At 37.9% G+C, this 15,304-nt stretch overlaps 1 protein-coding gene across 1 annotated transcript in view; it reads left to right on the top strand.

Annotated features, from left to right (window-relative positions):
* VWA3B (von Willebrand factor A domain containing 3B) overlaps positions 1-15,304 on the top strand; it is a 234,686-nt gene that overhangs the window by 169,220 nt on the left and 50,162 nt on the right. Inside the window, exon 20 of the mRNA XM_082746748.1 lies at positions 14,373-14,491. Coding sequence (XP_082602874.1) covers positions 14,373-14,491 — 119 coding nt within the window. The remainder of the gene's footprint in view (positions 1-14,372; positions 14,492-15,304) is intronic.

Raw genomic sequence — 15,304 nt, 5'->3', positions numbered from 1 at the left:
TTAAATGTGGAGGAAAGCTAAATAAATACTGAAAAGTTTCCCTTGAATTGGGCAAATAGAAAGTCCTTGCCCTTAGCAAGAACAGATTCAGTGGAGCAGCCAGACTGTTCAAGAATGAGGAACACACAAAAAACAAAGATATGAGGATCAAACCCCAGTGCTTCTGGGCATATACAGTGACAGCTAATGATTTAAATAGAAACATATCAGGCTAAAAAAAAAAAAAAGTAATAAAATGCTTGATTTAAGAGGAAAAAAAAAAAAAGAAACATATCAGGCTTTATATTTGCTAAATGGAAATAGTGTCCTTAAAAGAACTTATCTCATCCTGAAATGGTTACAGAAGAAATGTAGGGTGTTTGGGATTTGCTTCCAAATCATTGGGATGGTGGGAGTTGTTGGGGGAGGAAAGGAATAGATAAAAGAAGATTGGCCATGAGTTGGTAACTGTTAAATTTGCATGATAAGAATATTGAATCGGGGAAGCTCCTTCTACTATTTTGTCTACTTTTTTATATAGTTCTGATTTTTCATAAAAAATTGAAAAAAATCAAAGGCAGAAAATCTTTTTTTAAAAAGGCTTTATCTAACTGGTCTTGATGTATTTGGAAAAAGCAGAGGAATTGGTGAATTTTTTTCTCTTAGTCACATTGAAAACATCACACTGCTGGAGTTCAACATGTGCACGACCAGTGATTTTTGCTCTGGAGGTTGTGTGTGACTGATGCTATTTTCCTGTTGACTTTGCTTCATGGTGAGTGGTTCTGTCCCTGGGTGAGACCTTGTGACTGGCAGGTTCTATTTGTATTTCCAGTGAACTCTGACCTGATTAGTCAGATAACAATGTATCACTTGAACTTGACTTCTTCCAGAAGCAGCAGAGAGAAACTGAACACTGATTGATTTCTTCTAGGAAGTTTGGTGGCAGGTTTTCCTATTCTGTGCACTTATTTTATTAATATTCTTCAGCTTTATTTGGAATAAGATGTATTTAGTGAATTCTGCCAAGAAGTAGAATTTTCTTGTGCTTCTCATGTCTCCTTGTAAGCCTTCCAACAACCTAAAACATGGAAAAATAAATTTTTCAAAAAACAAATATGATAGGGTATGGAAGTACAAACATAAAATCAAAGGAAGAAACCATAAAGGAAAGATTTATGGATCAAATACAGAAAAATGTTCTACTGCATAAAAGCATATAAATAAAATGAAGGCAGAGCTCAGAAAAAATATTTGCAACATACAACAAAGAGTTACAAGAGTAATGTCTTAAATATGTTTTTGTGTGTGCATCCATATCAGTGTGTGTGTGTGTGTGTGTGTGTATGAATCAGTGTTCTGTTCACAGAACAACATACATGTACACGTGCCCAAATGATGAAAGAATAAATACCTCATTGGAAAATCTAAGGGGATAAATTTAAAAAATCAAAACCCCATACACAAATATTTCTTACCTGGTAACCAAATATATTCACTGAGAAAAAATGCAAGCTGAAAAACCAGTTAGACACCTACCCCACCACGACCGTCATATTTGTAAGGTTAAAAAATACTAATAAACAAACACAAATACTAATGAATAGTGATGGCAAAATTAGGATGAAATGAGAACTTTTATATCCTGCTAGTGGGAGTATATATTGGCCTATCCTTGGCAGTACACTCAGGTGTTAAGAGCATACAGTCTCTCCTCCAGTGAATCCATATGTAGGTATTTCATAATCAGAAACACTGAAACATATATTCAAAGAATAGTTAGTGCTGCCTTGTATCTAACAATGAGAATGCTGAAAGCAACCTAAATGTCTACAGGGTCTATCTGTATTGGGGAGTGTCATACTTTCATTAAATGTCATGTTTCTGTAAAGGATGACATAGGGAAAAGCTCTCAATACAATTAATGTTAAATGAAAAAAATCAGGTACAAACCTCCACATTTATAGAATATAAATTTGGTTACATAATATATATGATGTAGACATAGCACTCTTTCTCCCTCCTTTTCTCTTTATACCAAAATGTGAATAGTGTTTATCTGAGTTGTGAGATTATTGGGGATTTGGGGGTTCTGTTTTTGCTTTGTTGGTTTTTTAAAAAAGATTTTATTTATTTATTTGACAGAGATCACAAGTAGGCAGAGAGGCAGGCGGGGGGCGGGAGAAGCAGGCTCCCACTGAGCAGGGAGACTGATGCGGGGCTCCATCCCAGGACCTCAAGATTATGACCAGAGCTGAAAGCAGAGGCTTAACCTACACTGAGCCACCCAGGTGCCCTGGGGGTTCTGTTTTTGTTGTAGTACTTTGAACTGAACATATATTAATGTTATGCTGACAAAAAAAAAAAAAGTTAAGAGAACAGACCTATAACAAATGATAAAATGGTGAAATATAAAGGGAACCTAATTTTAATTAATTATTGGTTTATTTTTATTTGCTAAGTAATATATGAATTCTCAGTATGGAATGACCATATAGAAGTCTTTAAAGGAAAATGGGGGAATTTCTCTCTCAGCCACTCTCATCTACAAACGAAACTCTTTGGGTAGTTTGGTGATTATCTTTCCAATTGTTTCTCTACCCACACACTCATGTGTATATACGTACGTATAAATAATATATATTTCTACACACATGCATAACAATTTTAATAAATATAAATGAGGTGATACCATATGGTTTTCCATTTTATCTTTTATAAATTATCTTTTATGAAAATCATCTTTTAAAAATTAAGGTCTCGGGACACCCAGGTGGCTCAGTCAGTTAAGTGTCCAACTTTCTTTCTTTCTTTCTTTCTTTCTTTGACAGGCAGAGATCACTAGTAGGCGGAGAGGCAGGCAGAGATAGAGAGGGAGGAGGAAGCAGGCTCCCTGCTGAGCAGAGAGCCCAATTCGGGGCTCAATCCCAGGACCCTGGGACCACGACCTGAGCCGAAGGCTGAGGCTTTAACCCACTGAGCTACCCAGGTGCCCCCAGTATCTGACTCTTGATCTCAGCTCAGGTCTTAAACTCTGGGTCATGAGTTCAGGCCCCATGTTGGGCTCCATGCTGGTGTGAAACCTACTTCAAAAAAAAAGTAAGGTCTTATACATCAGAATTCTAGAGGAGAACATAGGCCCATATGTTTGGGCCTCTTTGATATCAGCCCAGCAACTTCTTTCAAGATATGTCTCCAAAGGCAAAGGAAACAAAAGCAAAAATAAACTTTTGGGACTTCATTCAAGATCAAAAGCTTCTGCACAGCAAAGGAAACAGTGAACACAAAGAGGCAACCCATGGAATAGGAGAAGATATTTGCAAATGGCAGTACAGACAAAAGGTTGATATCCAGGATCTATGAAGAACTTCTCAAACTCAAACTTAAACACACACAAAACAGACAAGCATATCAAAAAATGGGCAGAAGATATGAACAGACACTTCTCCAATGAAGACATACAAATGGCTATCAGACACATGAAAAAATGTTCATCATCACCAGCCATCAGGGAGATTCAAATTAAAACCACATTGAGATATCACCTTATACCAATTAGAATGGCCAAAATTAGCAAGACAGGAAACAACGTGTGTTGGAGAGGATGTGGAGTAAGGGGAACCCTCTTACACTGTTGGTGGGAATGCAAGTTGGTGCAGCCACTTTGGAGAACAGTGTGGAGATTCCTCAGGAAATTAAAAATAGAACTTCCCTATGACCCTGCAATTGCACTCTTGGGTATTTACCCCAAAGATACAGATGTAGTGAAAAGAAGGGCCCTCTGTACTCCAGTGTTTATAGCAGCAATGACCACGGTCACCAAACTGTGGAAAGAACCAAGATGCCCTTCAATGGACGAATGGATAAGGAAGATGTGGTCCATATACACTATGGAGTATTATGCCTCCATCAGAAAGGATGAATACCCAACTTTTGTAGCAACATGAGCGGGACTGGAAGAGATGATGCTGAGTGAAATAAGTCAAGCAGAGAGAGTCAATTATCATATGGTTTCACTTATTTGTGGAGCATAACAAATAGCATGGAGGACATGGGGAGTTAGAGGAGAAGGGAGTTGGGGGAAATTGGAAGGGGAGGTGAACCATGAGAGACTATGGACTCTGAAAAACAACCTGAGGGTTTTGGAGGAACAGAGGGTGGGAGGTTGGGGGAGCCAGGTGGTAGGTATTATAGAGGGCACAGATTGCATGGAGCACTGGGTGTGGTGCAAAAACAATGAATACTGTTATGCTGAAAAGAAAAAAAAAAAAAAGGTAAGGTCTTAGAGACTTACACACGTGTAGATACGGGCTGTTTCTTTCTTACTAGTTTCACATTTCTTCCTCATTTCATTGCTTAATTGAAGTAGGGTTGACACACCATGTTACATTAGTTTCATTTGTACAACACAGTGGTTCAACAACTCTGTAAGTTATGCTCTGCTTACCACAAGTGTAATGCCCTCTGTCACCATCCAGTACTATTAAAATGCTGTTCACTATATTTCCTGTGCTATAGCTTTCATTCCCAGTTCTTTCCCATCATTAATGGACATTTACACTATATACTTCTTTTCCATATCACAAACAATCCTATAACAGATTTTCTTGCACACAGATTTTTGGGCACATAAACAAATCTCTTTGGGGATAGATTCTGCAAAGTGGTGTTGCTAGACCCAAAGGGTGTGCACATTTTAAATTTTGACGGATGCATGTATTGCATGGAGCACTGGGTGTGGTGCATAAACAATGAATTTTGGAACACTGAAAAGAAGTAAAATGGAAAAAAATAAAATTTTGACAGATGAAATCAAATAACCTTCCAAATAAGTTTTACATTTCTGCTAGTTAGAGCCCCACAACAGCCTTTTTCCTAAGAGGAACACTATATAATATTTGTTGATAAGCATTTGTTTTATAAGTATAGAAATGCTTTGAGAACCCTGAAAATAGTATGCAGATATAAAATCTTATTCAACTTGTCCTCTCTTCACTGGTCCATTCATATTATGAAGAAGTAAACATAATAATATACCTACTCTGAGATTGTTATGGAATTAAAAGAAGTAATGCATATATAATAGCCCTTACTTGCAGGCACTCAATAAACTTTTATTGACTTTTATTTTAAAAATATTCAACAAGTATTACATGCCTACTGTATGCAGGCCCGAGTTGATCTCTAGAGTACAACCAACCAATGTTTCTACAAACACAGTTTACCATCTCATGGAGGGAATAGCAATTAAAATAAGTCCTGGTTAATGACAAGTGGGAGGTGCCTAGTGAAGATGCAGGAGAGGTCCCCTAAGGTAGTCTCAGTTGTCAAAGAAGGCTTCAGGCTTGGCTCTGAGGGTTCAGACCCAGGGGCAGAAAAGGAGTTATCAAGTGAGTAGATGGGGAGGGATGTCCTAAGCAGTGGGGGAGCAAGTGGGGAAGTTTAAGATCCAAGAAAGCTTATCATTCTAAAGAATGTTTGGTGTGACTGGAGGAAAGTTAGCACTAGTAAAGGAAGGGCCTTGATTGATTAAGAAGTTGGAGTGTCATCCTGAGGACAAGCAAAGGGGTTTTAGCAGAAGATCAATTTAGGCTTCAGTTGCAATGTGCAGAGTAGTTGGAGAGGTTTAAGGCTGGGAAGGTGAGGGTCAGTCAGGAGGCAAGGCCTGGGTGACTCTGATCCAGGTGGCGACAATGAGGGTGGAGCCAAGGCAATTTTCAAAGTCAGGTTAGATAGGACTAAACAGTGTGGGGCTGAAAGAGAGAAAAATATGGAGTGATTCCTAAGAAGGAGAAACTAGAAGAATAGTGAGGGTCCTGTTCTTCAGAAAAACATTCTAGTCTTCTGACTCTAGAAAGCAAAGCTAAGCCGTGAGGATCAACATTTTTCAGTTTCATTCCACCATTGACTCTTGTGCTTGGTACCTTTTGTGACAATGTAAATTCTCATCACAGACCGGTGAGTAGGTAGCACACAATCCAGCGTGCTTACCTTTCTCCATTATTGATAGTAAGTGCATGCATCATGAGGATGATGGAAGTATACTGCAGTAAATTCCAACTTCACTATCAAAGCATGCCTTTATCTTTTATTCCTTAACATTTTCTGTGACTGGAAGAGACCCTCACTTAGAAATGGAAAGAATAGTAAGACAATAACCTAAAAATACATCCTCCTTATTGGGATGTATAGCTTTTTGACATTTGGGCTTAATGTTTCATGAAAAAGTAGACAAAAAAGTAGAATGGAGCTGAAAAGCAAACCTGAATCTTAACACACTGCACTGAGAATTTTAATTGACTCTTAACGCCTATGTTCTGTGCCCAGTCACATCTGTCTGGGCTGAATTATAAAGCAGTGTTTGGCTTTGTCCCCAGCTCTTTGTTTCATTCATGACTTATGTATGGGCTCTTTCTTCTTCTGGAACACAATGCTGTTTTGGTTTTCAATGTTTCCCGGACCAGCATCAAATCTGTCACCTTGGAAATGAAGTACTGAGCAGAGAGGTTGCCCTAGCAACTCTTCATTACAAGATGCTAACTGGCACTTTGGGTTTCCAGTGGACCAGATAATTTTACCTTAACTCTTTCAAAAAAATTAATTCATTGCCAAGTCATATACAGGATAAAATTGTTTTAGTTATTTGATGAATCTGGAATTCCGAGCTCTTTATTGCCAATCACTTCAAAGAAAAGTAAAATAATTGGGGAACATTAATCTGTATCATTGGAAAGTTTACATCATCATCATGTTCTTTAACAACATCCCATCAAGGCTTCCTGTTTTGCCCTAATCTGGGTTCATTAGGTACATAACTCTGTGGTCAGATACACTGGGCTTGCCTACTAGTTCTATCATTTACTCCTGACAGGCAATGCACAATCCCATTAATAGGGGTTTTGAGCAAAGCATTTGCTTTCATCAAAGTATCATATGTAAAAGTTAGAGCAACTTAGTGAAGTTGCTATTCATCTTGTCATTTAGCTGACAAGTGCAAAGAGGTTAGGGATGGTGTAAGGGCAGGCATTTTGTTGCTATCATATATAGTAGCATTGAACATAAAATTATGTGATAAGTTTCATCTTAATTAAAAATTAATTTTTAATTTAAAAAGGACAGTTATTACAAAAGCTATATATATTCACTGTGTATAAAAATTAGCAAATCAGATAAATGAAAAGGAAATAGTAGAGTTACAACTCTACCACTAAAGAATCATTTGATGGTTTTATGACCAGACCTTTTTCTATATATGTGTATCCTTTGTTTTTTGTTTTTGTTTTACCAAAATGATGTCAAACTGAATATACAGTTTTGTGCCTTCATTTTTGCTCAACAGTCTACTTTGAACATTGTTGCAGGTCAACAGACGTTTATCTTCTTTGCCAATGAAAATGTTCACTAAATTGAAAAGAACAATCTTTTCTAAAAGTTAGTATGAAAAATGTGGGACATAGTCTACCTTGTAGTAAGTAACATATTTTCTTGGGTTTATGGAAGATCTTGTTGACATGCTCCTCTTTTGCCAGTTAATTCTGTGATCCTGCTTTCATTTGATCTTTGGAGACTGGAGACGTTCCAGTTTGAAAGCAGACATTAAAGCTTCTACCCTCAGCAGTTTGTGCATCTGCACTGCCATAAACCCACGTGTCTGTGTTCAGAGTTACCCATGCAGGATTTGTGCAGCTTTGGTGTTTTTGTCATGCACATCCCTTCAGTCCTCTCCTTGGCCAGTCTGGCAGCAAGCTCTGGGATATTTGTTGGAAGAGCTGATTAAGGTGAAAAAAGTGAAATTGGTGAACTCAGCCAGAATTGAACAATAATTATATAAACACCCATTTCATACTATGTTCTCATTTTCAAAATGTGGGGTTGAGGATAAACACGATGTTGTCAGGAGGAACTTTACCTATAGTGTGACTTTAACAACGAATACCTGTGCATATAGTTCTGTCTTCTGCTTCCTTCATTTAGCTTATGTTATGAACATAGTCTCTTGTAATGACCACATTTGGATGAATTTTTAATGGCTGCACTAATATTCAATAATATGAACGACTGCAACTTATTTAAATTATTTTCCCCATTAATGCACACTTTACTTTGAATTTTAACAATGCCTATTTACCTACATATTTATCACTTAGGAGCAGTACATTAAGGGGCACCTGGGTGGCTGAGCTAGTTAAGTGGCTCCTTTGGCTCTGGTCATGATCTCATGGTCCTGGGATCGAGCTCTACATGGGGCTCCCTGCTCAGAGAGAGCCTGCTTCTCTCTCCCTCTACCTGCCACTTTACCATGCTTTCTATCAAAGAAATAAATAAAATCTTTTTTTTAAAAAAAGCAGTACATTAAAAAAAAAAAACTTTACCTATTACTGTGTGGAATGGTATTTCATTTTAATTTTCTATTCTTCTATTGTTTCAGAATAGTTTATTATAGAACCTAAATTTCTTGTTCACTTTGTTCATATTTCTAGCAAATACCTCTTAAAAAATAGCAAAGTTACATTCATTTTATGACTGAATTACCAAGAACTCAAATTTGGGGGAATCCAGACTTCATTATATTATATAATATAGATAAAACATTTTTTGAGCCTTGACCATTTTTTAAATTTATATATAGTTTTAGTTTTCAAATATTCAAAAAATGGTTACTTTGTACATGTATTATGCTAGAAAACTGGTAGGTTTTTTTTGAAAGGAATAAAGAACAGAGTTTAGTAGAAAGGAAAGGCATATAACAAAACCTGCAATTCAGTGTATATATTAATATAGGGACTGAGTGAGAAAATATGTAGAGAGTGGTTAATGCTTGGCAGAGAGTAAAGGATAAACACTATTACCATTATTGACAAAACTATTCTTAAATACAATGTATGCTGAAAAAGCATTTGACAAAGTACAGCATCCCTTCCTGATCAAAACTCTTCAAAGTGTAGGGATGGAGGGCACATACCTCAATATCATCAAAGCCATCTATGAAAAACCCACCGCAAATATCATTCTCAATGGAGAAAAACTGAAAGCTTTTCCACTAAGGTCGGGAACACGGCAGGGATGTCCATTATCACCACTGCTATTCAACATAGTACTAGAGGTCCTAGCCTCAGCAATCAGACAACAAAAGGAAATTAAAGGCATCCAAATCGGCAAAGAAGAAGTCAAATTATCACTCTTCGCAGATGATATGATACTATATGTGGAAAACCCAAAAGACTCCACTCCAAACCTGCTAGAACTTATACAGGAATTCAGTAAAGTGTCAGGATATAAAATCAATGCACAGAAATCAGTTGCATTTCTCTACACCAACAGCAAGACAGAAGAAAGAGAAATTAAGGAGTCAATCCCATTTACAATTGCATCCAAAACCATAAGATACCTAGGAATAAACCTAACCAAAGAGACACAGAATCTATACTCAGAAAACTATAAAGTACTCATGAAAGAAATTGAGGAAGACACAAAGAAATGGAAAAATGTTCCATGCTCCTGGATTGGAAGAATAAATATTGTGAAAATGTCTATGCTACCTAAAGCAATCTACACATTTAATGCAATTCCTATCAAAGTACCATCCATCTTTTTCAAAGAAATGGAACAAATAATGCTAAAATTTATATGGAACCAGAAAAGACCTCAAATAGCCAAAGGGATATTGAAAAAGAAAGCCAACGTTGGTGGCATCACAATTCCAGACTTCAAGCTCTATTACAAAGCTGTCATCATCAAGACAGCATGGTACTGGCACAAAAACAGACACATAGATCAATGGAACAGAATAGAGAGCCCAGAAATAGACCCTCAACTCTACAGTCAACTAATCTTCGACAAAGCAGGAAAGAATGTCCAATGGAAAAAAGACAGCCTCTTCAGTAAATGGTGCTGGGAAAATTGGACAGCCACATGCAGAAAAATGAAATTGGACCACTTCCTTACACCACACACAAAAATAGACTCAAAATAGATGAAGGACCTCAATGTGCGAAAGGAATCCATCAAAATCCTTGAAGAGAACACAGGCAGCAACCTCTTCAACCTCTGCCGCAGCAACATCTTCCTAGGAACAACGCAAAAGGCAAGGGAAGCAAGGGAAAAAATGAACTATTGGGATTTCATCAAGATCAAAAGCTTTTGCACAGCAAAGGAAACAGTTAACAAAATCAAAAGACAACTGACAGAATGGGAGAAGATATTTGCAAACGACATATCAGATAAAGGACTAGTGTCCAGAATCTATAAAGAACTTAGCAAACTCAACACCCAAAGAACAAATAATCCAATCACGAAATGGGCAGAGGACATGAGCAGACATTTCTGCAAAGAAGACATCCAGATGGCCAACAGACACATGAAAAAGTGTTCCATATCACTCGGCATCAGGGAAATACAAATCAAAACCACAATGAGATATCACCTCACACCAGTCAGAATGGCTAAAATCAACAAGTCAGGAAATGACAGATGCTGGCGAGGATGCGGAGAAAGGGGAACCCTCCTACACTGTTGGTGGGAATGCAAGCTGGTGCAGCCACTCTGGAAAACAGCATGGAGGTTCCTCAAAATGTTGAAAATAGAACTGCCCTATGACCCAGCAATTGCACTATTGGGTATTTACCCTAAAGATACAAACGTAGTGATCCAAAGGGGCACGTGCACCCGAATGTTTATAGCAGCAATGTCCACAATAGCCAAACTATGGAAAGAACCTAGATGTCCATCAACAGATGAATGGATCAAGAAGATGTGGTATATATACACAATGGAATACTATGCAGCCATCAAAAGAAATGAAATCTTGCCATTTGCAACAACATGGATGGAACTAGAGCGTATCATGCTTAGTGAAATAAGTCAAGCAGAGAAAGACAACTATCATATGATCTCCCTGATATGAGGAAGTAGTGATGCAACATGGGGGCTTAAGTGGTTAGGAGAAGAATAGATGAAACAAGATGGGATTGGGAGGGAGACAAACCATAAGTGACTCTTAATCTCACAAAACAAACTGTGGGTTGTTGTGGGGAGGGGGTTTGGGAGAAGGGGGTGGGATTATGGACATTGGGGAGGGTGTGTGCTTTGGTGAGTGCTGTGAGGCGTGTAAACCTGGTGATTCACAGACCTGTACCCCTGGGGACTAAAAATATATGATTATAAAAAATAAAAAATTTATAAACAAAAATACAATGGTTGCTTACAGGTCTAAACCAAATTAACTGTACATGAATTCTAGCAATTTCTTCCTTCTTTTTGGTTGCTGACTCTCTCTCTTTTTTCTGTCTCCATTTCTACCCCAACCTTCCCTCCCTTTCTCATAGTTAAAATCTTTCCCCACAGGTTATGATTATTTTTTAATTATTTTTTTAAGTTTTTTTTTAACTTTTTTTAGGGTATGATTATTAATATCAATTTGGCAAGGCTTCTTTTAGGTTAATCTCAGGAGAATTGAAGTAGGTAAGCTTGAAGCTCTTTTTTGTTGTAAAATTTTGTCTAAGATGGTCCCTTGATTTTCATTATGAGAGGTAATAAGTAAATCATTTTCAAAGGAGTTGTGATCAGGTTTTATTCCCTTTCAAACAGAGCTGTCAGTTTCTTCATTAACTGCACCCTCCTCCCCCTCCCCATGCTTCCTTGCAGAAGCTGGGTGACCATGGTTCCGATCCCTCAAGTCCTATCAGAATGCCCCTTACGACCTCATAGTCACTCTACATTTGACATCATAAAGAGAATATCCCATGGCACCACCATGTGACCACCATGTTGTAAAAACTAAGACCATAGACTGAAGGTGTGGAGTATGACTTTGTCTTTCCCTAAATCTGCATGCAGAAAGGAATGAGAGTGGGTGCACAGAGCCAAATTTGAACTACTACCACACTGAAGTACATGATGGCCATGCAAAGCCTGAGATCTAAAACCACAAAAGAGGGAAGTAGAACATCAATATAAATGTTGTCATGTTGCTAAATATTTTAGGGTTTGATTTGCAGTTGGGCCATATGTTGGCAAACCTGGAGAGCTATTTATAGACTTCTAGGGGGGTATTTTTTCCAGGGGTGATAAAAATATGAAGGTCTTTGATTTTGTGGAGATTTATTTCTTTTTCCTCTTGAAAGTTTTTGTGATATGTAGGTCTATTTTGAGAGTTGTGGTGGTTTTTTTTCCCCCATTACTGCAAGCTTCATTCAGTATTCAAAGCCTAGCTAACTCACCTTTCGACCTACTGCTCTGGCCCCTTCCTTTTGACAAAAGTTGTTCTAGAAGCCACATGCTGAATTCCTGTGTCCGACAATTAATGAGGTTCGATTTCACAGCCTCTTCATTTCTTTCTCTTAAGTTTTCTGAGTCTTTGCCTATTTTCTTGTTTGTTTTGGTCTTGACATTTAAATTACAAAATTAGTATATGTAGCCATCATTTCAATGTCCTTGTCTTCCAAGATAGGTTGTTTTACTTGAAGTATTCTTTTTCCTGTCCATTTTTTCTTTTGGTACTTCTGTATGTTTTTGTACTTTTACACAGCTGTTACTTCTTTGAACAACCTAATCATAATTAATTATAATTACTATAAATCATTGTTAGATGGCTTATAAGATTAATTTCTTCTCAAGCGAATTGACATTCTTATTGTTGATTTTCTCAGTCATCATGTATATATTTTTTTCATTGTAGATTTTGGAAATTTAACATAGATTAGCAGGATTTTTTTAATCTGTATTTTCTTCTTCTTTCCAGTTGCCATCCTCTGGTACACCTCCTCACTGGTGTTTAGAGCTCTTGTTCCTCAGTGATACTGGAATGTGATAGATTCGGCAGGTGGCTTGGTATAGTTGTTGGTGGTAAGGCACCATCAGTGTCCTCTCTCACTTGGCAGAACCTTTTTCAAGGGGTGCGAGACCCTCAGCCCAACACTGGCTTCAGGCCCTGAGCCTGACTTGAGCCTTCATCTTACAGACACTTGTAGTTCCACTTGCTGTCCAGGAGTTGTGCTCCCATGGCCCTGCTATCTTTTGACAAAGAGTCAGCAATTCCACAACTTAAGCCCTGCTCACTTGTTCCCAGTCCCATTCAACTTTTGTTACCTAGAAATTTATGGGCCATGCATCTGACCTTTTTCTTTCCTTCCTCCTTTCCTTTCTCTGCATTTTTTTCTTAGGCAATAACAATATAATTTTTGTTTAATTTTGGATATAAGAGGGAACATAAAAGCATGACTTATATCATCTTGATTGAAAGTAAAATTTTACTTCTTAGAAGCAATTCTCCACATTTTCAAAATGCCTACATGGTGCTTATAGTTGGAATCATATATAATTTTGAAACAATATTATAGCTTGGCATTCTGTTAGTTAGACTTTTCTTTTTTGTTTAAATATTAAAATATGGGGGATGCCTGGGTGGCTCAGTTGGTTAAGCAGCTGCCTTCGGCTCAGGTCATGATCCCAGCGTCCTGGGATCGAGTCCCACATCGGGCTCCTTGCTCAGCAGGGAGCCTGCTTCTCCCTCTGCCTCTGCCTGCCATTCTATCTGCCTGTGCTCGCTCTCTCCCCCCCTCTCTCTGATAAATAAATCTTTAAAAAAATATTAAAATATGGAATATACTTTTTAAATGAATATTTATTCATTTATCAACAAATATTTGTTGAGGGCACACTATGTGCCAGCCAGTATTCTAGGTAATGGGAATATAGTAGTAAATAAAATAAAGTTTCTGCTCTGATAGAGCTTACATTCTACTAAGGAGAGAGAAGTAACATGCAAAGAGGTAAGTATATAGTATAGGTATTAAGAAGATGGCTTGGAATCATAGGCATACCGAAACCCAAAAGTAAGCACCAGGTGCAAACAAAAAGACTAAAAAGGAAGGCCTCTCTTTCTCATAGTCTGCTGTTCTTATAGAATGTGATCACTGAGGCTTCTCAGACTTTTCTAAGAATCTCTTATAAATTGACAAGGAAAATAGTCCAAAGATGTTAAATGTAATTAGATATTTTCAAGAGAAAATAAAATGTGAAATAAATATATGAGGAGGATGTTTAACCCAAGTAGTAATTTACAAAGTAGCAACAAGGGGATCCTTTCTCTTAAAAATTACTCACTCTCATCAGTTTGACAGGGGCTTACAAAGATGGTACTTGATTCTGACTAGAGTTTCCTGAAGCTGTTGTTTTGTGTGTGTGCTTGATAGAGTTTTAAAATTGGAAGAAAAAGATTAGCGATGATATCTCAGAGTCTAACTGTTTTCTTTATCATTATCTGTATTCTCTAATTTTTCTATAATTCTATTGATTCTATAGTCAGAAAAACATGCTGTATTGCACTGTAGATCCATTTTCGGAGGCAGTTGTTAACCTATCAAATGATGCTTTCCTTTGGTATTGCTGTGCAGGTGTTTCCTCTGGCACATGTGTGCAATGACACCAATAAGATGACATTAATTAACCCCCAAGGAGTCAAGCTCAATATCTACAAGCAAAAAGTGGAACAGGCCATTAAGAGCTATGAAAAGTGAGTATTAGTCCCAGCTGCTCTTTAAGAGCTTTGGAGTTTGTTTGTGCTTATTTTCTCTTGTTTTTAGCTTAAATTTTTTTTTCTTTGTCTGGATCAGCTACTTAGTAATTGCCCTGAAGGAATATAGCCGTAGCAGCCACAAACAGGGGTTTCCTCAGTGCCAGGCATGCATGAAACACAGGACCCAAAGAATTCCAACAGAGTTTTGAAGAAACCATCTGCCCTTTCCAAAATCTGTAGAAATCTCAAGTTTCCCTGAGATCTTTAAAGTTTTCCCTCTAAGGGCACCTGGGTGGCTCAGTGGGTTAAGCCTCTGCCTTCGGCTCAGGTTATGATCTCAGGATCCTGGGATCGAGCCTGTTTGCTCTCTCTGCCTGCCTCTCTGCCTGCTTGTAATCGCTCTCTCTGTGTCAAATAAATAAATAAAATCTTAAAAAAAGAAAAAGCTTTCCCTTTAACAGAGTGAATTCAGTCATTTCAGCACAGATTTTGTAAAGTGACTAATGAAATGCCACAACAGTGAAATAGTGGAGATAACCTGAGTGTCTCCTACTACGTAAATCATTTTTTCCCATATTTTGGAAGGATGATCAAGTTGGCTCCAGTGAAAGTTTTACTCTTAAAACTTTCTGCCACATGGGTTGCACAGTCCGGTCTAGATGCTGGCGTTTCCCCACCATGCCCATCACAGGCCTCTGCAGATCTCCTTTCAGATCTGCCCTCACCTAAGAATGGAGGCTTATACAAGCTCCTTCAGCTGCCTCCAGGCTCCTCAGGACTTCTCTGAGCCTTTGTCTGCCCTCCCTTTCT

The sequence above is a fragment of the Mustela nivalis genome, assembly GCF_964662115.1.
Source record: "Mustela nivalis genome assembly, chromosome: 8".
In the NCBI taxonomy this organism is placed as follows: domain Eukaryota; kingdom Metazoa; phylum Chordata; class Mammalia; order Carnivora; family Mustelidae; genus Mustela; species Mustela nivalis.
The sequence above is the reverse complement of the archived record's forward strand: the minus strand, read 5'-3'. Positions and strand labels throughout refer to the sequence as shown.